This window comes from Arachis ipaensis, chromosome B5, assembly GCF_059453495.1.
Source record: "Arachis ipaensis isolate K30076 ecotype BB chromosome B5, ASM5945349v1, whole genome shotgun sequence".
In the NCBI taxonomy this organism is placed as follows: domain Eukaryota; kingdom Viridiplantae; phylum Streptophyta; class Magnoliopsida; order Fabales; family Fabaceae; genus Arachis; species Arachis ipaensis.
This window is the reverse complement of record NC_142440.1, coordinates 126,399,865-126,425,962: the sequence shown is the minus strand read 5'-3', so window position 1 is coordinate 126,425,962 and position 26,098 is coordinate 126,399,865. Positions and strand designations below refer to the sequence as shown.

The following is a 26,098-nucleotide window of genomic DNA, read 5'->3' as shown; positions in this document are numbered from 1 at the left end:
AAAAGGCTTGACATGTCCAATTAGAATTGGTTGGTTCAATGAGTCCTTAAACAAGAAGAGCTGCACATTCAGCTCTTGCTAATATGAGATCTTCAGGATTCATTCCTGAGTGCGTGGCCCTTGTTGGGTTGATGTCCTCATTCTTTTTAAAAGAAAGGCGAACATAAAAATCTGAATTTTTTCATAAAGGTGTTGGATGGTTGAATTGATCATGACTGTTATAACATGCCTCAAGGAGTTGTTGCTGGACCTCCTTGTATTCCTGTGTAAGGCAAGAACTGCCCTTTGAAAATGAAGAAAATTGAGAAAAAATGAGGGAAAGAAGGGGGGAGCAAAGGGAAGAAGAATAAAAAAAAGTAAAAAAGAGAGAAAAAAGAAGAAGAAAGTAGAGAAAGGTGGAGAAAAGAGGGATAGGAGAGAAAGTGAGAGAGGTCAATGCGGTGCTAATAGCTGAAAAACGGTATGGACAACTCTCTCCAAATTGATCTTTTAAGGTTTTTCAAATAGGAAGATTATGAGAGAGGGAGAGAAAGAGAGAGAAAGGCGGTGAAAAAATTCTGCATGAAAGTGAATAAATATTTTTTTTTCAGATATCAAATGATATTGGTAATAGAAAAATTATACTTTTTCTTTTTGATAAATAAAAGAGAAGAAGAAAGTAGAGAAGGGTGGAGAAAAGAGAGACAGGAGAAAAAGAAAGAGAGGTCAACATGGTGCTAATAGTTGAAAATCGATAGGGACAACCGTCTCCAAGTTGGTTGCTACACTTTTGAGAGAGAGAGAGAGAGAGAGAGAGAGAGAGAGAGTTATGCACAAAAGTGAATAAATACGCTTTTCTTTTAGATGTCAGATGATATTGGTAATAGAAAAATTATACTATTTCTCTTTGATAAAGAAAAGAGATGAAGAAAGTAAAAAGAAGTGAAAAAAGAGGAATAAGAGAGAAAAGAAAAAATGACAACTTAGTACTAATAGTTGAAAACTGGCAGGGTCAATTCTCTCCAAATTGGTCATTGCACTTTTTTCAAAAAAAAAAAGATTATGAGAGAGAGAGGTGTTGGAAATGTTCTACACAAAAATGAATAAATATTTTTTTTTAGATGTAAAATGATATTAGTAATAGAAAAATTATACATTTTTCTTTGATAAAGAAAAGAAAGAAGAAAGTAAGAAAGGTGGGGAAAAGAGGAACATAAGAGAAAGGGAGAGAAGCCAACATGATGCTAATAGAAAAGAAAAAGCTGAAAGCAGGGGCAACTCTCTCCAAGTTGGTTGCTACATTTAAAACGCAAAGTTATTTAAAAAAAATTCAAAGATTAATATATTACTTTTTAAAATAAAAAGTTAAAATATAGAATCATTTCATCAAATATTTCAAACCAATTCTTAAAGATAAAGAAAGAAAAATTGTTGCATTCATTAAAATTAAGTTTAGAGTAAAAGTTGATTCATATTGAATTAGCCAAATATTATTCAAATACAATTGTATTCATTCAAGACAATCTTAACATATCTTGAGAGATGATCAACGATGAGACATTATTTTTCACCTCAGAAGAGCGAGTACGATCCATTATTCACATTTTACAATATTGACGTGATTGAATCAAAGTCATCTAAAGTAAAAAAATTAATAAAATAATAAAGTGAGTAGTGACTAATTTTTTAGTAATAAAAAAATTGTGTATAATTTAATATCATGATTAATTGGTGTATTTTTTTATATATATTTTATTTTATTTTAAATAACAAATTGGACCCTCAAATTTTCATAATATACAAATTGAATGGTCTGATTTGTGATGAAATAAAAATATTTTTGATGTAAAATAAATCGGAGGATTCAATTTGCATGTTTAAAAAAATTTTTAACATTAAAATACAAATCTGACTTTCTAATATAAAATTTTAAAATAAAAAATCTGATTCTCAAATTTATAATTTCTTTTTAAAAAATTTACAAATCTAATTCTTAAATTTATAGTATCTATACATAAAAAAATCGCAAAGGCTATGGTATGAATTGAAGGGAACATCCAGAGGTGTGGATGCTATGTGCATGTATCCGTTGCACGACACCTGTGGTGTTAGGTGGATTTGGACAATCAATACAAACAAAATATTCCTGACACAAGATGAAAAGAGAGAAACTTTTCAGATGTGGGTCGTATAGGAGTGCAGAGAATTAGTTGTTAAGTATCATTGGTAATGGAAGGATGATGTTAAACAATTTTTTGAGAGAACATAGTTGGTGGGCCAATAAAATTTTCCGGCAGTATTGGACTATGCAAGTTGGGCCTTATTGTTGAGTGAAGGATTGTCCTGTGTTGGCCTTTGTTTAAATGAGACAATAGCCCAAGTGGAACTTATTATGCGGATCCAGTACCAAAGAACAATTTAAATAGGACGAAAACGTTAGGGACAAAAATGATACATAAAAATAAATTTTAATTTTATTCTTCAATAATATCAATTTTTTACTATACATAGTATTCAATTATTTTTTAATCACATCTAAGTAAATTACACTTAATCATATTACTTTCATTTTAAATAAATTATTTTTTTTTATAATTTTACTCTTAAAGATTTTTAGCTATCATGAAATATTTGTAGAATGACTAATATATAAAGTTGTAAAAAGAAACATATATATATAATAAAATATAAATTATACCTTTTTCTCTAATGTATCAAAATTCTTTAAAATTATAAAAAAATAAATTTTTTTAAAATGAAAGTAATGTGATTAAGTGTAATTTATTTAGATGTAATTAAAAAATAATTGAATACTATGTACAGTAAAAAAATAATATTATTGAAAGATAAATTTAAATTAAACTTTTTATATATTATTTTTGTCCCTAACGTTTTTGTCCTATTTAAATCTCTAACGTTTCAAAATTGTCTCAATTTTGTCTCGCCATCAATTCTGTTAATTTAAAATGAAAGTAATATGATTAAGTGTAATTTACTTAGCTGTGATTAAAAAATAATTGAATACTATATATAGTAAAAAATTAATATTATTGAAAGATAAAATTAAAATTTATTTTTATGTATTATTTTTGTCCCTAACGTTTTCGTTCTATTTAAATTGTTCTTTGGTAGTGGATCCGCATAATAAGTTCCACTTGGACTACTATCTCATTTAAACAAAGGCCAACACAAAACAATACTTCACTCAACAATAAGGCCCAACTTACATAGCCCAACACTATCGAAAAATTTCATTGGTCCACCAACTATATTCTCCCAAAAAATTATTTAACATCGTCCTTCCATTACCAATGACACTTAATAACTAATCCTCTCCACCCTTATATGACCTACATCTGAAAAGCTCCTTTCTTTTTATCTTGTGTCAGTTGTTTGTACTGATTGTCCAAGTCCATCTAATACCACAGGTGTCGTGTAACAGATACATGCACATGGCATCCACACTTCTAGATGTTCCCTTCAATCCATATTATAGCCTTTACCAAAAAAAAATGCATCAATTTTTTATATTATTAAAAAATACCATCTAAATTATAACCCATCAAATAAAAAATGATAAGTAATGGAAATAGATTCTTTCAATTTTCTTTTTTAACAATTAAAGGAGTAAAGTATGATCTTTCACCATTAATTTTATAAGTGGGACAAAAATTAAATATAAAAGAGAGAATAATAAGGTAGCGTTTGTTTTTGGGGCAGGACACGGAGACATGGACAACACTTGTTTAAAAAGTGTTTGGAAGCAGAGACATGGACAGTGGACATATTGTCTTCGAGACGGTTTTTTATACTTTTGTGTCCACTCTTTCACGAAGGACAATGATAGACACGGAATTTGAAAGAGTGGACACGGACAATTTTATAAATTTTGTTTTTCTTTTTTTCCACTATTACCCCTTCTTATTTTTCCTATTGCGTTGTTCAGAGATACTTTTTTCTTTCTATTCTTCCTCTATCTCTTTCTTTTCCAGGTACTCTCTCCTTTCCGTAGAATTTTTTCTTGGGGGTAGATAATTCTTTTCTTTTTATCGTTTTACTTCAATACCATTTTAACCTTATATTATATTATTTGCTTTGTAATAAAAATAATAACAAAAATAATTAATCTTAAAACTTTTAAAAGATAAATATTAGCAAAAGTAAAATTGATCTTTTAAAATACTAAAAAATAATTTATAAATTGTAATTAATTTTATATAATTTAAAGAAAAATCAATTTTTTATAAAGAAAAATCAGTTTTTAGATAAAAAATAGTTTTTTTTAAATAAAAATAAATTTTTATATGCAAAAACTAATTGTTTTTTCTTGTAAAAATGGATTTTTTTAAAATTAATTTTTTATTTAAAATTAATTTGACTTATTAACTTAAACAAAATTTTTTATCAATAAAACTCAAATTTATTTTTTTTGTTAATCTTAACCATATGTATTCCTACATATTAATAATAAATTTTAAAATAAAATAATTATATTTATAAATTTTATTTTAATATAAATACTAATATATTTTTTTATTAAAATTTTTTGCCTTTTCAAATATTTTTTTTAAGTTCCGTCTGTACTCTTACGTACTTTCATTATTTATTAAATTAATTTGTATTGATGTAGAAAATTTGGAATCACATGACTATTTTAGTCATTTCATATAATATTTTAGTCTTGGCCATGTGTATTCAAACATAATACTAGACATTACATTAGTGTCACACAAAAGATAATTTTTAGTGTTTCCGTCCTATTGTCTCCGTTTTAGTGTCATATTTTGTTATATCTCTAAAAATAAATACAGACTAAAGGATTAGAAATCGTACTTTACACTCTCAATTTTTTTAACAATTGAGAGAATCCATTGGCGAGAGTAACTCTTTACTTAATCTTTTTATTAATTTTCTCATTTTAGAGACTATGGAACACCTTAGACGGTGCTTCACACGCTAGTCCCCCTTTTCCTTTTTTTTTTTGAAACGCTGGGAGCTTCTCCTACCTCTCACCATTCATTGCTCTTCTCTCAATCTAACCTTCCGTCTAACTGTCACGTCGTTCCGTCTCTCTATTTTGCGGCGGTCTCATTCTCTCTCCACCGCCCGTCCACTTTATTCTCCCTTCCGGCGACGAGGGTTTGTGTTGCTCCTTCCCCATATAAACCCTATTGGTGAGTTCTTCCCCCCTGTTACATGTGTAACCTTCTTGTTTGTTGATTTGGTTCTGATTGATTGTGTTATGGTTGCTCAAGAAATTTTGATTTAAGGAACGAGAGCCAGGATTTTGAACTTTTCTTCTGTTCCAAATTTCGAATTGACTTGACAATTTCATCTTGGGTTTAGGTTCACTGGGTCCTGAGGTGATGATGCAATGTAATGAATATTATTTTGAAATATTCTGACTTTTAAGTTGCGATTTGATAGCCTAATATTATTTTGAGTAAATACTCTTTGCGGTCCTGACCTCTTGCTCGAATCACAAATCGCCACTCCACAATTCGAAAACCCCTAATTGGTTCTTAAGCATCCAAGTAATTGCTTTAAACAGCCTTCTGTTACCAGTCTAAGCGGCCGCTTACCTGGATGGTTAGGGACTGATTAGGGGTTTTTGGAATTGTGGAGGGGCGCTTTTACTCTATTATTTTTTCTTGGAAAGTGATCAATGTAAATTGTCAGTTCTATTGTTACCTGATTAATGTAATGATGACACGGGTTCAAACCCTATAACCATTAAGGTATTATAGATCTTTAGATGTGTTCCTGGATACCTTTCATGTTCATTAACTCTAGGCATATGACATCGCTAATATTCTGGTCCACTTAAGTGTTAACTGTAATTCTCAGTGTAAATTGTCAATCCTTTGTGTATTGCAGCTCTAAGACTGATTTTAGGTGTTATATTTAAAGGCTGACCACTAAAATGAGCTTTGCTGCATCGTCAGTTGGTTCCGGTAAGTTCTTTTAAGCAGTCAGCACCTCTAGCTGGATTATGCCTACCATTTTTGGGTTTAATTTATCTATTAGGAAGTTTTCATTTCGCTATTTGACTCTTCATTGGCTGGATGATTGGCTTTTAAGTTTTAACAGCTATGGAGTTGTAGGAGGGTACTGATCGCATTTTACTTTCTTTTTGCTGTTATCTTCAGTTTACTCTTTATGGGTTTATTTCAGGTGCTAGATCTACTAGAAGAGCATTCGAGTTTGGTAGAACCTATGTTGTCAGGCCTAAAGGTAAACACCAAGCAACTATAGTGTGGTTGCATGGCCTTGGCGATAACGGCTCCAGGTGAAATATCACTTATATTGCTTTTTTTTTACATGTTTAAATTGTAATTATCATCTACCTCTTGACTCAGACTGTATTAGTGCATTCTTACTTTGGATTTGTTGGATGGGTTTGTAAAAGTATTTCAAAACCTGTCTTAATCTAATAGTTATGCTGAAAATATAGATATTAAATTTTCTTTTGTGTTAGTCCCATTTTCTCATTCTCGTAATATATTAGTAGAATAGCAGTTTGATTGTTTTAAATTTCCCTTTCTGACTATTGACGTCTGAAGCTTGTTTAAATGTCTGACCTCTGTATCCTGTGTCACTTTCTTCAGCAAATTTGAATCTGTTTCCTTCTTTGGTCGTTTTTTATGATCTTGAGTTTAGATATCTAGACTTGTCAAGTTAGAAGACTTCAGAAATTCCAGGCCTGGTTGAGTGCATGGAACTTTGGTAGTACATTTGTATTTATTCAAACTGTTTCGTTCCTCTGTTCATTATGCACGTTCAACCTTCACAGTATTTTGAATAACTATTGTAAGAACAAACTTTTTTCCCAAAAGTCATCATTAGCATTTTTGACAATTTTTAGTTTCCCTACAATAAGTTATCCAAAAAAATTATTTATTTAGGTATTCATAGTTGTTAGTTGTTCAGTTTTACTTGGTCCAATTTGTGTGAACTTTATTAGCAGCAGTTGAAGGTAACTAGCTACCTTTATATCCCTCTCTAATAAGGAATTCAACCTAATATCCGAAAGATATTATGATATTGAACCTATGCATGAGCTTAATCTACCACCTAGAGGTTTCAAGTCAACAGAGTTTATGTGGCTCGCTCAAAATTAATATCTTTCAGAACTAGTAAATTAACTATTTAAGTTACTAATAATAATAATGTCCAACTTGAGGTTACTTCTGTACTTTCTGATTGGACTCAAAACAAGATCCAAAATAGTGAAACCCAAGTCTGACAAGGGATGGAGAAAAACAGTAGGAATAGCAATTAGTGCCACAATAACGCAGTAGTTTGATAATCATTTTCTTCTTTTGCAGTTGGTCTCAGCTATTAGAGACTCTTCCGCTTCCAAATGTAAGGACATTGACCTTTGGAATTTGGATTGTTATTCAGAATCAAATGCTTATTTCCTAGTTCCATATTCTAGGAAGCTGTAAGATCTCTGGTATTTAAATCAAAAGTTCGTGTTACTGAATTATATGATGCAGATTAAATGGATATGTCCCACTGCTCCTACTCAGCCAATATCTATATTTGGTGGCTTTCCTTCTACTGCATGTAAGTTTTTATTTTTTGTTTCGTGCTACATGACCAACAGGTTTGTAGCTAACATGTAGCCAACAAAAGGTTAAGTCTGTAACCAAGTATGCTCTCCATTTTGTGAAGGAGGGAGACTGAAAATGAGGTTGTTGGCTATATTTTGGCTAAAAAACTAGTAGTCACCTAGACTTTCTCATACTTCTATGCTTCTAAGGTTTACGTATTATAGATTATGTTTGATTTTGCTTTTATGGTTAAAAACAAAGAGCACCGCTTTTCATTAAAGAGTTCTTTTAAGATTTGTTATACTTGTATTTTGTGCTTCTCTAAACGCATAACAAAAATAAATATAAAATATCAATAGTCCAATTTCCTTTTCTTTATTTTTTGGGTAAAATAGTCTTTTAGTTTGTAATATTTCAGTTAAGTCCTAATTTCATCCCTAACATTTTATTTCGTTCTATTTTTTTATTTTTTCTTCACGTCAAAATTATAACTTTTTCTTCCAAAAATGCCCTTTTTCCTCTTATTATCTTTTTATTTCTCTTTTTCTTCTTTTTTATCTCTATCTAGAAGAAAATTATAATGGAAGAAGGGTATTTTTGGAAGAAAAATTTTTTAATTTTGATGAGAGGATTAAAATAGGACGAAATATGACATTTGGGATAAAAATAGGACGTTTCAAACGTTAGGGATGAAATTAGGACTTAAGAGCATCTCCAATGTTTAGTATTAATTTCATTTTGTTTTGGGTCTCACAGTTCTATTTTTTGATTTTTTCTTCACGTCAAAATTATAACTTTTTCTTCCAAAAATGCCCTTTTTCCTCTTATTATCTTTTTATTTCTCTTTTTCTTCTTTTTTATCTCTATCTAGAAGAAAATTATAATGGAAGAAGGGTATTTTTGGAAGAAAAATTTTTTAATTTTGATGAGAGGATTAAAATAGGACGAAATATGACATTTGGGATAAAAATAGGACGTTTCAAACGTTAGGGATGAAATTAGGACTTAAGAGCATCTCCAATGTTTAGTATTAATTTCATTTTGTTTTGGGTCTCACAAGATGTCACATAAGTATTTGTGGGACTGTTAAGTATCTAAGGAAAGTGGGAAACCACACCTTAAAAGCTAGCTGATAAGGGAGAAGAACCACTCTCCTTATATACAACATCAAGCATCCCATACTACTCGATGTGGGACTTTGAGCACCCCATAATACCCAAGTCCCTAACAATACACCGGCCCTGGAGAGCCGACGTCCACGGCGGCTTCACTCTATCGACACTGACCCAACGGTAACAAAACCGTCTATCAGTATTCGGTATTCACCTTAATCCAGCCTATAGGTAGCCCTTTCCATGGCGCCAACAACCACGCTCTGATACCATTGTTAAGTATCTAAGGAAAGTGGGAAACCACACCTTAAAAGCTAGCTGATAAGGGGGAAGAACCACTTTCCTTACATACAACATCAAGCATCCCATACTACTCGATGTGGGACTTTGAGCACCCCATAATACCCAAGTCCCTAACAGGGACCATTATCATAAGACTTCATTTGAAACTTAATGTAAAATTTGTCATTCCAATGTATGGTTTCACTTCAATTTAATTATTTAAACTTTAACGTATTTTTAATTATTTCAAATAAATTTAATTAAATTGTGAAAATTTAACTAAAATAAAAAAATTAAAATTACAAAATTAATAATTATATACCATATTTAAAAGATATTACACACTAATAAAAATAAATTTTAAAATATTACCTAATTAAGCATAATAAAAAATAGAGTAAAATTGATAAGAACTTACGTGAAACTGATTTGATCTATTTTTATATCAAATTGATAAGATGAAAAAAACAGAGTAATAAAATACATAATACAACTGAGTACGTGCTTGTTTGGGCGCCATTATTTTGATAAAAAAATATATTTTTTCATTGAAAAAAGATCTTTTTTATTTTTTAGCGTGTTTGGCAAATTTCTAGTAGTAAAAGTAAAAGCACTAGAAAAATAAAAAAAAAACATCTTTTTTGAGAAGCTGTAATTTACATCTTTTTTTAAAAGATTTTTTTTTCTTAAAAAAAAGATGTTTTTCATGTAATAAATAAACAAAAAAATACTTTTATATTGTTATACCCAAACATAATTGATATATAAAGAGATCTTTTTGGATGAGATACCCAAACATAAAATTACTTTTACTTTTTCATAAAATCTTTTAAAAAAAGATCTTTTCTTAGAAGCTCACCCAAACAAGCTCTACATCTCATTTATTTGAGTAAATTTTGATTGAGTCTTTTTTACAATGATACAATAAAACAATGTTACAACGTTACAGTAACACCATTGTGTTCATTTAATGGGTTTAAACAGGTGGCAGCATTTCACTCTTCTTTCTTTAAAGTGATACGGTATCTCCTTACTTATAGTCTGATACCAGTATCATTTCAAAAATGGTATCCAGTGCAAGTTTCAATTTTATATCAGTTCATTTAGTGTACAGGTCAAAATTGATCCCATTGGAGTTGCTCTAACCCAAATGTAAAGACTAAAATAGTACTTTATTTTCCCAATAAATAGGTAGAATGAACTAGAAGATCAATAAGTTATCCCAAAATACTAGGAACTATGCACTTTTGCAAATCTATCCTTACACTGCAAAAAATGCCACAGACCCGTTCAATTTTTATATAACTAGCAGAAAGGACATTTCATACTCTCACTTTCTCTTGAAACTACATTTTGATGAGTTATTATTAAATGTAAATAATGCGTAAACAATAAATTAAGATTTTTTGCAAAAAAATATTATGTAGGAAATGTATATTTTTATCCAAAGATATTTTTTGGCAAGTGATTTATTATTTTTTCCGTTGTATGTTCATATGTATGAAAATCACATCCAGGAAGTTAAATTTTGAAAGATCGTGTTTGTAATTATATCGAAACGTAAAATAAATTCTCTTTTGTTTTTTAAGTGTTTATCCACACTGTAGCTATGCTTGTATTTGCCTCATAGATCTTGCACAATATTTTCACTTGTCGATAATAGATGTTAGCTTCTTACTTACAATTAATAAACCAATAGTGGTTGAAATACAGTCGATGATAGACAGATACTATGGCATAAACAAATGGTGATCTTGACAAAATTCTTAACTTTAAAATCCATTTATGTAGGGTTTGATGTGGGCGACCTTTCAGAAGATGCTCCTGATGATTTGGAAGGTTTGGATGCTTCAGCTACGCATGTTGCAAATTTGTTGTCTACAGAACCTGCAGACAGTAGGTTTCTCTTTCAAGTTTTTAGTCCTTTATCTTTCTTGAACTTTGGAGAAATATGTTATTGCGATGTTTTGGGACATGTTGCTTCATCTTTTTTTACCAAAAAAAAAGAAAGCTATTGACTGAAAAAATCAGTTGACATTTTTGTATACATTTTATAATAATAATAATTTTTATTTAATTTTTTTATGTTAAAAAAAAAAAATCAGTGTTCAGCTTCTTTCAATTATACAGAAATCAAGTTGTAAAATCTCTTTTGTGGGAAGACATAAAAGCACCTATAATACTTTCCCTGTTGAAAACTTCAACATAACTAATTTACAACATTTGCTCAACTAATCATTTAATATTTGCCTGATATAAGATCAATTACAAATTGTATTGGTTCTATAGTGCATATTGTAAAAAATAGGATAACATAACATTATGTATTAATTTAGAGTGCTATTTTGACAGTTAAGCTTGGTGTTGGAGGCTTTAGCATGGGAGCAGCTACTGCCCTCTACTCTGCAACCTGCTTTACTGTTGGAAAATACGGAAATGGCAGTCCTTACCCAGCCAACTTATGTGCAGCTGTTGGTTTAAGTGGATGGCTTCCATGTGCAAAGTTTAGCATTTTGATTCTACTCAACCCAAGTTTATACGTTATTTGAAAAAAAAAATGTTAATTTTTTGTTCATCTGTAGGACCTTGAGTAACAAGTTACAAGGGGTAGATGAAGCCACAAGACGCGCTCAAACTTTTCCCGTTTTGTTATGTCACGGACAAGGTAATTCACATTTATCTCTATTCCCATGTAAAGTAGTTGAGTAGGTTTGACCCTTTTTTTAATCACAATTTGTTTCCAAATTTATCCCATTTATATATGATGATCATAATTCCTAAAATATCCACAACTTGTGGAAGTTAAGGGTTAAAGGTTGTGTTTGGAAATTATCTTTAGACAGAAATATAGAGGTAGAGACAATAGAGAGAAACTATGTCTCTGCTCAGCTCCATTGTCCCTAGATTTTGGATGGATAAAAAATTAGGCAATATTTATTCCAAGGTAGAGACATTTTGTCTTGCTTTTATAACAGTTGTCTTCTCGAAGGAAGTTTGTGTCTCCTAGTCTATTTGTATTTCATGTCTAGGAGGTGTGTTTTAAAGTGGATGGAAGTTAAATGATGTTGGAAGCATAAAACAGACAAACATCTAAATAAATTTACTTGTTTCAATTTTAAAATTGAAACGAAAATTTAATAGAGAAAATATAAATTAACAGATACTCTAAATCCTATTATTCAACTAATGAAACAAACTTTAATAAAGTGAAAGTTATGAAGAACAACTTGAGGGTGGTAAGAAATCCTACATAGTGGATGTCAGTTTATCACTCCTCATGGGTGCTTAGAATGATTTCATCTTTGACTTATTTTAATTTGAGATAAGATAACCTCGTGTCATACCATGAGGCGGTGTTTGGCAGCCTAAAAGAATTCTAATTCCTTGTGTAAGATCATGGTACCGTTGTAGCTCAACTAAAAGATAAAACAAATAATAGAGTAGTGAATATAAATAGATGGAATAGAAGCACAGGGGCTGAATGATATCATTGAGATATCACTCTTAACTCTGAAAATTTATTAGGGAATGTAGTAAGACATATGCCAAAAAGGGAAGATACAACATACAAGTAGCATTTGAGAGGCTCCAGCTTAATTTCTAAGATGAATCCTGCTAACTGTCCTCCTCTCTTATACACAATCTCATTTCTCCCTCTCCTCTAACAAAATGGGCATACAACATTACCCTGCCAAGCTCGCAAAGTTAGTTGCAATATATTAGTATAAAGAGAGCGTGTTGGGACTTGGGACCTGGGGTGGTGGTGGTCCGGCAGTCTTTGGCAGTGGTGGTTATTCATGTAATATAACTAGAGAATAAAGAACAAAAATGTAAAATTCAAAATTGAAATCAATTCGGTTCTCACTAATGTATAATCCAAACACAATAATTGATTTATAATTTAGCTCATTTTAATTAAATTAAATTCAATTCAATTCCAAAACTTTTTGCTTTCAATAAACATACACGATGTAGATGAACATTTGTACTTGTATTTATTATTTTATAGCTGTTTTAGAATGAAATGTAATATGGGCTTTATAGATGTCCAGAACATGTTAGGGGGAAACTGGGATGGGGTGTTGTGGGGCCCAGCCATAAAGAAATAATTGTAAAAAAATAGTAGTAGAAAATGAAGAATGAGGGGGCATGGGCTCAGAAGGTAAAAGACCTAATTCTCATGTTTGGCATTTTGGTAATTTTTCATCTTCCTAAAGGCTGCTATTCTCTCATCTCTAAGCTCTAGTGTGTCTGTAACTTCAGACTCGGAAACACAATTGAATGGCAAATAGGGGTATTCTAGCAAGTTGTTAAAACCTAGAAAGAAATAGATTGCTCTTAGTAAATTTCGTTTTGCTTTTGTGTAATATTGATGTTCTCATTTCAACTATGCAAATGATCTAACTTGTGATTTTTTTTTTCTTACATTGACATTTATTTCCTTTCAGGCGATGATGTGGTTCCCTATAAATTTGGTGAAAAATCTTCGAAGTGCTTAAGTTCAACTGGGTTTCAGGATGTAACTTTTAAAGATTATAATGGGTAATAAAAATGTGGTTATTTCTATGAAGATATCTTCATGTAAAAATGGTATTCTAAACGGTTAGACAGTTCAATCAAACATATTAAACCATCTAACGGTTCACAACACCATATTCACATGACGTTTTCATAGAAGTAGCCACCAATAAAGAAATTCCGTGTGAAACACTGTCATGGCTTTCACGAATTCCATATATTGTGATCAGTATTAATTTTATTTTGTTCTAATACGACAGGCTTGGACACTACACAATTCCGGAAGAGATGGATGAGGTGTGTTCTTGGCTAACGACGAAATTGGGCCTTGAGGGGAATGCTGCCTAATTCGATTGGGAAGGAAGCAAAATGCAGAATTATTCCCCTCTTAGGTCTATTGTAAGCTCTGATCCAATGACATGAATGATGTAAAAGTCGACTTTGACCTTGTATTGGATGAGTTTCTAGATGTTTGAGTTTATTCTTATTTAAGATTTTCTAATGGAGAAATTTTTATTTAATTCTGTGGAGGAAATTTTTTTTGTTCCTTCATATTATTCATGTACTTTTTATTTTTATTTACGATAAAAATTTATTTTTTTTCCAATTGTTATTTCATGATCGAATCGTTTTTCAATTTTTAAATGAATCAGGTTAGTTCTTCAGTTTTAAACTATGAATCAAGTTACTTCTTCCATTAATTATCAAGCTGTCCATTTAACGGTGTTAACAAAGACTTGATGTACTGTGTTAAATGTCATTGCGCAAGCTGAAATGGTGGAAAAGATGTTTTAATGAATTTGGTCCCTCAATTGGATATAAAGGTTGGGAGACAAATTGTTACATTTGTTTAACAACTAATTTGAAAAATATTGTTAGTAAATTTTAATGCTATGTTGGGATAATTAACAATTAGAAGAATTAAATTTTAGTCTTTTAGTAGAATACAAATTAGATATCTGATTATGGAATGTTAATTTGTTACGAGTTAATTTTTTTTATTGTTAGACTAGCAACAATTTTATCTTTGTAGCTTCATTTTAGTGCAAAGGTCTTTTCCATATATTTTCAAAATAAAGAAACCTTAAACAACTATTTTTGCAATTTATATATCCAAACCAAGCATATCATTTACAGCTTCATAAGCATACTCAACCTTAAAAGTATTGATAGCAATGAGAGGACTATGCAACTTGCAAATAAAGTGATAAAAAAAAAAGAGTGAAATCTTACTCCGATCCCTAGCAATTTCACAAAATCCCTTTCCATCTCTTAACGAAAGCGTAATCTCATCGTGACTTCTATCTATCATTTTCATCAAACATTTTGGCCATTCTGTCAAAGTCTCCATCAATAGGAGGCGGAGACAATCCTAAATGTTAGATAACATTCCCACGTGTAACAAAACGTTCCTATGTGTCATTGGATAATTTGTTTGGGACAAATCAACCCCTGGTATAGTAAGCAACATGCCAACGTTTTGAAGAGGCCAAAATGTTGCGTTTCACACCAACGACATTATATAGGAAGACTCATCCATTCTTCTCCCTTCTTCACATTAATAATTACAGAAAATCCTAAGTCAACACCCTCTTCCATGCCAAAAATTATCTAGCGAGGGACACCGTGACGGAGGGCGAATGGCGACATGATAGTGTAGTGACGGCGAAGAGCTAACGTTATTGTGACATTGTGGTGACGAGATGTTCGAGGAACACGAGGTAGGTTCTTTGCTTTGTTTTCTAGCATTTTTCTGTGTTTGGTTGTGGTCCTGTGAGTGTGGTCCTGCTAGGTGGTCCTCCTTCATAGCTTCATTGCATGCAATTTGGTGTTTGTGACTTGTCTGGTTGTTAGGGCTATAAATATTTTATGTTTTTGGGTTTAGTAAAGAAATCAAGTAATGAAAATAAGTTTTAATTAGCGTTGAGTGATGTATTATGCATTAATTAAAAATTGGTTTTGTTGGACTTTAGTTTAATTTACTATTACGTTTGCTACAGATGGCTTATGAAATTGTGCCTGTGTTTTATCATGGAGGATGGTTTGAAAGAGATAATGATGGTGTGCTCAACTATATGGATAGTAAGGTTCACAGGTTTTTAAGTTGGATATAGACTTTGTGAATTTCAAAGACTTAGTAGAAATGTTTAAGGGCATTACCAAACTTACAAGGAGATATACTGGCTAGACCCCATTGGGGATATTGAGTTTGGGCTCCATATTCTCAAAGGAGACAAAGAAATTAATGAGATGTGTGATAACAAAATAGCTAACATGGAGACTGATGAGCTGTATATCTATTGTGATTATGATGAAAATAATCCTGAGTTGTTAGAGGATGCTACTGATGTAGAAAGAGATGCTGACTCATCTAGTGATGATGGTTATGAGAGTGCGGAAGATAAAGCTTACAAGTCTCGTCCACCTAGGTTTGAATCTGATAATAGTAGTAATAGCCATGAGATTTTGACTCCAAAGAAGAAGAGATTAACAACAAAGAAGAAAGATTTGACTTCAAAAAAGACGAATGTCACTGCAAATAAGAGAAATGTCACTCCAAAAAAGAAGAATGTTAAGACAAAAGAGGCTGGGGGTCACTTTCCTAGTACTCAGAAGAAGAAGGCAACAAAGAGATATGTGGGCAAGACTAAATAATATATTTTAGCTCAACCAGATATTATGGATGGACAAAATGTTAGGTCTACAACAACAGCAAGCCCAAATGTTATGGAATGCGAATATTGTGGATTATCGAAGCGAGCCCATTCTGTGTGAAGACCTAAGGTGTTATCTTACGAGAAAGATGGCCTTCCATAAGAAGTTGATGAAATATACTGGAAAGTTAGCTCCAATTCAACAACAGGGGCTAGATGAGATTATTAAACCAGAAAGTAACAAATGGAATGTTGAATGGACAGGTGATGATGATAGAGTCATATTTGAGGTTCAAAGGAGGAATCACAAAGTTGGTGTCAACCTTAGGGAGAAAACATGCACTTGTAATGCATTACAACTAATAAGTATGAAATTAAGATTTTGTAATTAAAATTCATTATACATAGATTGAAATTGTAGTTTACTAAATTATTGATTTTATTTATGCACATACCATGATTGCTTAGGTTTGCCATGCAAGCATGCTGTAGCTACTATTTCTAGACTTCACAAGCTAAATCTTAAACCAAAAGACTTTGTTCATGAGTAGATTACTATGAATGCCATTTGGAAAACTTATGAGATCACTATCAAGCTGGTGCGAGAATTGAGAACTCGCACAGCTTAACCGGCAAGTGCACCGGGTCATTCAAGTAATACCTCAGGCGAGTGAAGGTCGACCCCATGAGGATTATCGGACTGAGCAAGCAATGGTTGTTAGGTTGGACTTAGTCAGGAAAATCAAAAGAGGGTTTAGTGAATCATTTCACATAAAACAGTAAATAAGCAAACAAAGAAAAGCAAATAAAAGTTTGGAGTGAAAATAGTATGAGAAAACAATTAAGACTTCGGAGATGTTTATCTTTCCGAATTAAAATTTCTTATCAACTATTTTAACAATGCATGATTCATTCTATGACAAACTTTAAATGTCTAAACCTTAATCTCTTAGTGATTTAGCCTCCTCTAACCTTCAATAACCGCCACTCTCGTGGTCACTCAATTCTTGTTAGAGGGTGAAGTTCAGAAAACTAATTTAGCGCCACGAAAACACTAATTATCCAAGACTAACAGGATTATATATCACATATCCAAATGAGTTCATGCAATTATTGATTTAAGAGGAATTTATTTTCAAGCTGTAGTTCAAGTGAGATAACTCTCTCGAGAATCACAAGAACTCATGTAGAAAAGGGTCATACTCTTGTTTCACCAAGTTCATAAGATTAAAAACGAAAACAATCCTTAGAATTGAATCAAACATTAATTAAAATAGAAGAATAATAGTTCTAATTCATAAAAATAAACAGAGCTCCTAACCTTAATCAAGAGGCTTAGTTGCTCATGACCTACAGAGAAACTAGGGTTCTAAAAACGTGCAGAAGGAAGAAGATCCCAAAATACAAGTGATCTTTTCCTTTAAATACTAACCTAATTTGAAATGGAAATAAAATAATAAATTCCAAACCTAAAAGATATTGTTTGTAATTAAAAAATACAAAAAGAAAATAAAATATAACTAATGAGTGCTAAATCCACTTGGAGGCCCAAATGAGTGTGATTTGGACTGGCTGCTGGCGTTTAATGCTAGTTTGGATGTTAAACGCCCTAAGGGGAGTGAAAATTTCTGGTTTTGGATCCTCTACTAGTGCTAAACGCCAGGTTGAGCGTTTAGCACCCTGAGGGGAGAAGTTATGGCGCTGGTTCTGTCCTTCTTGGGCGCTAAATGCCAGGCTCGACATTTAGCGTTAGATTTTGTAGTGATTTCAGAAGAAAAGTATATACTATTATATATCGTTGGAAAGCTCTAGAAGTTGTCTTTTCAACATCATTAGATTCGTAGTAATTAGACCTCTGTAGCTCAAGGTATACTCGTTGGAGTGCAAGGCGGTCAAGGTTGACAACATCTACTTTCTTCCTTTGCTTTTGCACAAAATTCTGCCAAATTCGCTTGAATTTCACCTGAAATTATAAAAACACCAAAACAACTCAAATTAGCATCCAAAGAGGATTTTTGCACTGAAATATAATAAAACTTAAAAAACAACTAGAAAATGAGGGGGAAAAGGGTATAAGATACTCATGCATCACAACACCAAACTTAAACTGTTGCTTGTCCTCAAGCAACCAAAACAATATAGGACCAAGAAGAGGAAATGCCTGAGACTTGAGTTATCATTTAAGTTCAGGTCTAGTTACTGAATGGGGCTAATGACACTCTAATTCTGAATAGGTTTGGCATCTCACTATCCTTTGAAGCTCAGAAATATTAGTATCCTTCAGAACTAGAACTCAGATGATATTATAGATTCTCTTCTTTAGACTCTAATTGATTCTTGAACACATATTTTTCTTTTCTTTTCTTTGGTGCTTTGCACTTTGAGCCTAGCCGTGACTCTAAGTATTTTGTCTTCAATGTTAACTTGATAAAAAAACACCACAAGCACTTAATTGGGGAACTTCTTGAGTTCTAATTTTTCTTTTTATTTCTCCCAGACAGTGGTACTCAAAGTCTTAGGCATACTTTGTAACAGTAATTGGTTACGACTTTAAGTGTTCAGTCTCAAGGGTTGCTTGACACTTTCATACCACAAGCATATGGTTAGGAAAAACCACTCTTTTGAGCTTTAGATCAGTTTTGACCCTCCTAACTATTGATGCTCAAAACCTTGGACCCTTTTCTTTTGATTTTCCTTTTTAGTACTTTTTGCTATTTGTTTTGCTTCAAGAATCAATATTTTTCTTATTTCAGAGACTCTATAATACTTCTCTAAGTTCCTGTTCCTCAAGAACCAAATATTCTTAACTCCAAAATCAAATATGCACAGTTAATTTATACATTCAGAAATAGAGATAGTGCCACCACATCAAAGTAACTAGAACACGCAATATATAACTCAAAATCTCATTCATTTTACTACTTCTTTTTCTTTTGATTTTTGTTTAAGCTCAATGCACAATACATGAGACATTCTTTTAAAATAAACATAAAATACTAAAATAAATAACTAAACTAGAAAGCAAGGAAATCTTACTAGTGATCATGCAAAAGCTAAAATAGAAAACAGGAAATAAGCTAAAAATACTGGAAAAACAGAAGATAAGGTAAGGCAAGGGATAATGAAACTCAACCACCTCCGTCATGGTGGCTGCTGCTCCCTCCTCAGGCTGTGCACTTCCATAAAAATGATTCACCTCCCTTCGGTGCCATTGATGATAAAATAAACCGAGAGCTTGCTCTGCAACACTAAACTTAAATGTTTGCTTGTCCCCAAGCAAAGAAAACTGAAAACAGGAAGGGACATGAAGAGCACATGGATGAGTAAAATTAATACAAAAGAAGATAAGAGTGATAGAAGGAGAAAAAAATTAAAATTTAAAAATCTTTTTTTTTCCTGGCATTTAATGCCAGGAATGGGTGTTAAACGCCCTAGGGGGAGCAAAAAGTAGTTCTGGAACGCCCCCTTTTGGGCGTTAAACGCCCAAGCCAAAGCTCCCTCTCTTGGCGCTAAACACCCTCCCTAGCGTTTAGTGCCCACAACTATTTTTCTTCAGGGCGTTCTGTTCTTCACTCTGAGTCCTTTTGTCCCTGTTCTAAGCACTGTGCATGAACACAAACTAGATTAAACCTAGAAAAACTATGAAAATCAATGAAAAATAAAATGACTAAAATAAAACTGAAGTAAAACTGAAATAAACTAAGGGATACTCCTGGTTGGGTTGCCTCCCAACAAGCGCTTTTTTATCGTCACTAGCTTGACGGTCAGCTCCTTTAAGGAGGAAGATAGTCATAGAGGCTTAAATCCTCACCATTCACTGTGAGCTTCTTTCCTGTGCTCTCATGGATCAGCTTAATATGCTCAAAGAATAGGATCTTGTTCACAGTATGAGGTAGGACTGGACTTCTAGCAAACACCATTTTCATCCCAGGTGAGAAGTATTCGGTGGGAATCTTCTTGTTCCTCTAGCCCTTAGGTACCTTTTTCTTGGGTTCTCCTCCCTCCTTGGTGGGTGGTGAATGCCGAACATCAAACTTAGGGTTAATGTCTGGAGGAACTGTATGAGTTTCTACCAAGGGAGGAAGCTTCAGCATTGCACTCTGCATGCAAGTACCTCCTTTGTCAGGGGGTGGTGGAGGTTTAAAAACCTTAAAAACCATCCAATCCTCATGTAACCTTAGCACCAATTTGCCTCTGTCAACATCAATAAGGGCTCTTCTAGTGGCTAAGAATGGCCTTCATAGGATGATGGAGTCATCTGTTTCTTCTCCCATGTCAAGTATAACAAAATCTACCGGGAGGAAGAGATCTCCAACCTTGACTAGTACGTTCTCCACTAGCCCATATGCCTGCTTCTGAGACTTGTCAACCATCTCTAGTGCTATTCTTGTAGGTTACACCTTTTGGATCCCCAACTTCTTCATTACAGAGAGTGGCATCAGATTTATGCTTGAACCAAGGTCACACAGTACTTTTTCAAAAGTTATATTCCCAATGGTACAGGGAATCAAGAAGCTTCCAGGGTCTGGCATCTTCTTAGGTAGCTTCCTTTGAATCAGTGCATTGCACTCCTTGGTCAAGATCACAGTTTCATCTCCCTTCAAGGCCTTCTTCTCAGAGAGTAGGCTTTTTATAAAGGCCATATAGGGAGGCATCTTCTCCAATACCTCAACGAAAGGAATATTGATGTGCAACTTTTTGAAGATTTCCAAGAACTAAATGAATTGCTCATCCTTGGTCTCCTCTTGTAGTTTCTGATGGTGTGGTACTTCAGGCTCTTGTACCACCAATAGGGAGTGTAATAGTATGCTCCTAGCCTTTTCTTGAGCCTTTTCTTCCTCCAGTTCCTTAGCAACTTGTACTTCCTCCTTTGGCACAAATTCAGTATCCACTGTGATGGCCTTGCACTCTTTTTTTGGGATAGGCACTGTGTCACTGGAAGAGTGAGGGGTCTCTGAAGTCTCAGAGGGTATGGTAGTTTGGCTTTGTACTCGAGGGCCTTGGGTAATGCAGGATGTGTATAAAGAGTGACCAGAAAGGGGTTATCAGGGTGCCTTGAGGGGGCGTTCTTTGAGTCTTCTTGGGCATTCAGTGCCCTCCCTGGCTCCCTTGATGGGCGTTCAGCACCCTCTCTGGTACTCTTTGTCTCTGTAATTTTCTACTCCGGTGTCTCTTTTTCAACTTGCTTCTCAGTAATTTGTGCCTTTGCACTTGCCACTTGATCACTTATCAAGGTGATGGTCTTGCACTCTTCTCTGGAATTTGGAACCATGTCACTGGGTCTCTAGGGTTTTTGCTTGTGCATCTAATACAATTTCACCTTTAAATCTCGGATTGAACCTCTGGTTTTCTGCATAAAGCTATGTTGGCTATTAGAGAAGTTTGCAATCATGGATGCTAAGTCAGGGCCATTCTGGGGCTGAGAAGAAAAGTTGTTAACTAGATTCTGATTAAAACCACTCTGAGAGTTGTTGGCATAATTCAGTTGTTATCTCTGAGGTTGCTCTTTCCACCCAAAACTTGAGTGATTCCTCCACCCTTGATTAAAATTCTGAGAATAAGGAATATCATAGGGGATGTAATTGACCTATTCAGGTATGTACTGACCACTATTGTGAGTTTCACCTTGAGGGGGAGGGGCATCATTCATACCATAAGGAACAGTGCTCTGAATTTTGGCAACTGAGCTCTGAATGCTATTCAATTGTTGAGTGAGAAGGCTTATCTGTTGAACTAAGAGTTTGTTCTGAGCAAGAATTGTATCTGTAGCGTCCACTTCCATAACCCCTTTTCTTACTGAAGTCCTCTCAGATGAATATGAGTACTGGTTATTAGCAACCATCTCAATGAGCTCATCGGCCTTTTCAGGTGTCTTCTTCATGTGCAAGGAACCACCTGAAGAGTTGTCCAGTGACATCTTGGCCATCTCAGAGAGCCCTTCATAGTAGATATCTAGCTTGACCCAATCTGAGAATATATCAGGGGGCATTTCCTGAGCATCAGCTTGTACCTCTCCCAAGCATCATAGAGGGATTCACTTTCTCCCTGCTTAAAAGTCTGGATGTCTGTCCTTAGCTTAGTCAATCTTCGTGGGGAAAAAACTTGTTCAGGAACTTGTTGACTACTTTATCCCAGGTGTTCAAGGGCTGGGAGTCCAACCACTGCTTTGCTCTATCCCTCACAGGAAATGGAAAGAGCATTAGCTTATAAACCTCAGGGTCCACTCCATTTTTCTTCACAGTGTTACAGATCCACAGAAAATAGGAGATGAACATATTCGGATCTTCATGCGGAAGTCCATGAAATTGGCATTTCTGTTGCACTAGGATGATCAGCTATGGGTTGAGCTGAAAATCGTTTGCTCCAGTAGGAGGCACACTGATGCTCCTTCCATAGAAATAAAGAGTGGGGGTTGTGTAAGAGCCCATGGTTCTTCTAAGTTGTGCATTCCCATTCGGTTTCATAATGAACTCTCCCTATTCCTATACACAAAAATAGAAAACCAAAAAAAGTAGAAGTCTCTATGTTAGAGTATTGAGGGCTCCCAGTGAGATATCTAAAAGAAATAAGAAATAAATTAAATTAAAGCAAGTAATTAATTAACTAAAATTTCGAAAATAAGAATAAGAAAATAACCTAAAAATTGTCCAAAGCTAAAAAGAGAAGAACACTAAAAAAATTCAAAATTAAAAAAGATAGGAAAAACAATAAAGGGACACCAAATTTAAAATAAAAAATTAAGAAAAAATAAATAAAACAAAATTCAAAAATAAAGAGAAAATAAATAAAATCAAAAATCAAAAATTGAAAGAAGAAGTAAATAAACAAAACTAATAAAAATACCTAATAAAAGCAACTAGACAACTAGTAGTTGTCAATCACAAACAATCCCTTACAACTGTGCCAAAAACTTGGTGCGCGAATTGAGAACTCGCACAGCTTAACCGACAAGTGAACCGGGTCATCTAAGTAATACATCAGGTGACTAAGGGTTGATCCCACGAGGATTGTCAGACTGAGCAAGTAATGGTTGTCAGTTTGGACTTAATCAAGCAAATCAGAAAGGGGTTTGGTGAATCAGTTCACATAAAACAGTAAATAAGCAAATAAAGAAAAGTAAATAAAATTTTGGTGTGAAAACAGTATGAGAAAACAATTAAGGCTTCGGAGATGTTTATCTTTCCGAATGAAAATTTCTTATCAACTATTTTAACAATGCATGATTCATTCTATGGAAAACTTAAAATATCTAAACCCTAATCTCTTAGTGATTTAGCCTCTTCTAACCTTCAATAACTGCCACTCTCGTGGTCACTCAATTCTTGTTAGAGGATGAAGTTTAGAAAACTAATTTAGCGCCACGAAAACTCTAATTATCCAAGAATAATAGGATTATATGTCACATATCCAAATTAGTTCATGCAATTATTGATTTAAGAGGAATTTGTTTTCAAGCTGTAGTTCAAGCGAGATAACTCTCTCGAGAATCACAATAACTCATGTAGAAAAGGGTCATACTCTCGTTCCACCAAGTTCATAAGATTAAGAACGAAAACAATCATTAGAATTGAATCAAACATTAATTAAAATAGAAGAATAATAGTTCTAATCAATAAAAATAAACAGAGCTCCTAACCTTAACCAGGAGGTTTAGTTGCTCATGACCTACAGAGAAACTAGGGTTCTAAAAACGTGCAGAAGGAAGAAGATCCCAAAATACAAGTGATCTTTTCTTTTAAATACTAACCTAATTTGAAATAGAAATAAAATAATAAAGTCTAAACCTAAAAGATATTGTTTGTTATTAAAAAATACAAAAAGAAAATAAAATATAACTAATGAGTGCTAAATTCACTTGGAGGTCCAAATGAGTGTGATTCAGATTGACTGTTGGCGTTTAACCCCAGTTTGGACATTAAACGCCCTAAGTGGAGTGCACGTTCTTGGTTCTGGCTCCCCTGCTGGCGCTAAATGCCAGGTTGGGCGTTTAACGCCTTGGGGGGAGAAGTTCTGGCGCTGGTTCTGTCTTTCTTGGGCGTTAAATGCTAGGCTCGACGTTTAGCGCTAGATTTGGCAGTGATTTCAGTAGAAAAGTATATACTATTATATATCGTTGGAAAGCTCTGGAAGTTTTCTTTCTAACGGCATTAAAATTGCATCAATTAAGCCTCTGTAGCTCGAGTTATTCTCATTGGAATGCAAGGAGGTCAGGGTTGACAGCATCTACTTTCTTCCTTTGCTTTTGCACAAAACTCTGCCAACTTCGCCCGAATTTCACCTGAAATTATAAAAATACCAAAACAACTTAAAGTAGCATCCAAAGAGGATTTTTGCACTAAAATATAATAAAACTTAATAAAATATAATAAAAAACAACTAAAAAATGAGTGAAAAAAAGGGTATAAGATGCTCAAGCATCACAAACCAGTGACTAGTGAGAAATACTGGCAAGAGACATCGTTAGCTGACTATAAGCCACAAGCACCATTTATCAAGAGACCTCCTAGATGTCCAATACTAAGAAGAAAAGTGGACAAAGTATCTAAAAGTCAGTTAGCTTAAAACAATGGCACAAAAGTGAAGAAGTCATTCCCTGTTACATGCAATAAGTGTGGAAAAAATGTCACTATTACAAAACATGCAAAGAAGCTACAAGTGATCTCAGTTGGCAACAAAAGAGGAAAAATCAAAGAACTACTGAAGTTATTGGTAATCCATCAAGACAGCAGTAACCAGTCCAGCCAACTGAGCAGCAGGTACCATGTAGTGTTAGTAATTTATAGTGTTAGTAGTTTTAAGTGTATTTGTATGAAATTGACAGGGGTTTAAGAGTCCCTTATCAAAATCTTTAGGGGTTTAGTTGTCTGAACAAAAAATCGATAAGAATTTAATTGTCTTTATTTAATCTGTTTGCAACATCCGGATGTGCCTCCAGCAGGCAATGCTTCAGGGCCACATAGAGTTGATTCAGATGTAATAAATGGTGCACCACTAGAGAGTGAAGCAATTAATCCTATTATAAGTGCTACTTATATATAATTTGCATTTGGAACTTTACAAATATATTGTTCTTAAGCTTGGTTGTGCATATAGTCTAAGGCTAAGAAGCAGAAAAAAAAATAATAACAAAAAATTACAAAACTACTAAGGCTAAGCAGTAGCTCTAATTTCATCAGTCTCTCTTCTATCTCTGACAATTTACTTTGCACCTCAGATTCTTGCTCTCCCATGTCAACACCCTTCAATTTGAAATCAATATTTGCTGCAATCATCTCATCAAACCATTTGAAGTACTTACACTGCTGTTGTGGAGTCTATAAATAACAAAAAAAAAATTAATCTTCTAACATAACACAAGTAACAAAAATTAGATTCAGAACAATGGTTACTTACCTTAAAGTAGCAGCACCCCAAAAACAACCTACTAGAGTTTAATTTAGTTCTAGATTCAAACAAGATTGCATAACGTCCACAATTGCAATGTGGGTATTAGAACTTCTTCTTCCTCTTCGTTTCGATGGTGTCCACGTTAATTTCTCCACAATGCATTAACCTTTTGATAGTCCTCCATGAACGTCGATTCGAAGATGACGATAGCTCTGTGCAGGCCATTCTTCCTTGTTAGGGTTTCAAATTTGCCATAAAAATGAAGACAATAAAGAGAGTTTAGTGATTTTAACCTCTTTTATAACAACAAAACGCAAGCGTTTTGCTGACGATGCAGGGGGCTATCTATCCCAAATAAATTGCGACTGACACGTAGGAACGTTACGTGATACATAGAAATGTCGTCGCTTCTTATTGTCGGAGAGTTGCATACAAGGGCCAGAATGTCCGACGAAAGTGACGGATAGAGATCGCAATGGGATTATGCTTTTTTAAGAAGTAGGAAGGAGTTTTGTGAAATTTCAGGAGTCGGAGTGAGATTTTACTTAAAAAATAAAATACCAAAAAACCTCAAACCCCGCAAATGTGTTAGTTTTTCCAGAACAATGAA

The 26,098-nt window shown here is 33.5% G+C and overlaps 1 protein-coding gene across 1 annotated transcript; it reads left to right on the top strand.

Annotated features, from left to right (window-relative positions):
* Positions 1 to 4,874: 4,874 nt before the first annotated feature.
* On the top strand, positions 4,875 to 13,968 carry LOC107643881 (alpha/beta-Hydrolases superfamily protein). Its single transcript, XM_016347629.3, has 10 exons — positions 4,875 to 5,153; positions 5,857 to 5,933; positions 6,154 to 6,268; positions 7,308 to 7,344; positions 7,479 to 7,548; positions 10,721 to 10,825; positions 11,282 to 11,432; positions 11,512 to 11,594; positions 13,378 to 13,471; positions 13,708 to 13,968. Exons 2-10 carry the CDS (start codon positions 5,903 to 5,905, stop codon positions 13,793 to 13,795), a joined length of 774 nt encoding a protein of 257 aa, XP_016203115.1. The 5' UTR covers positions 4,875 to 5,153; positions 5,857 to 5,902; the 3' UTR covers positions 13,796 to 13,968.
* Positions 13,969 to 26,098: the final 12,130 nt, after the last annotated feature.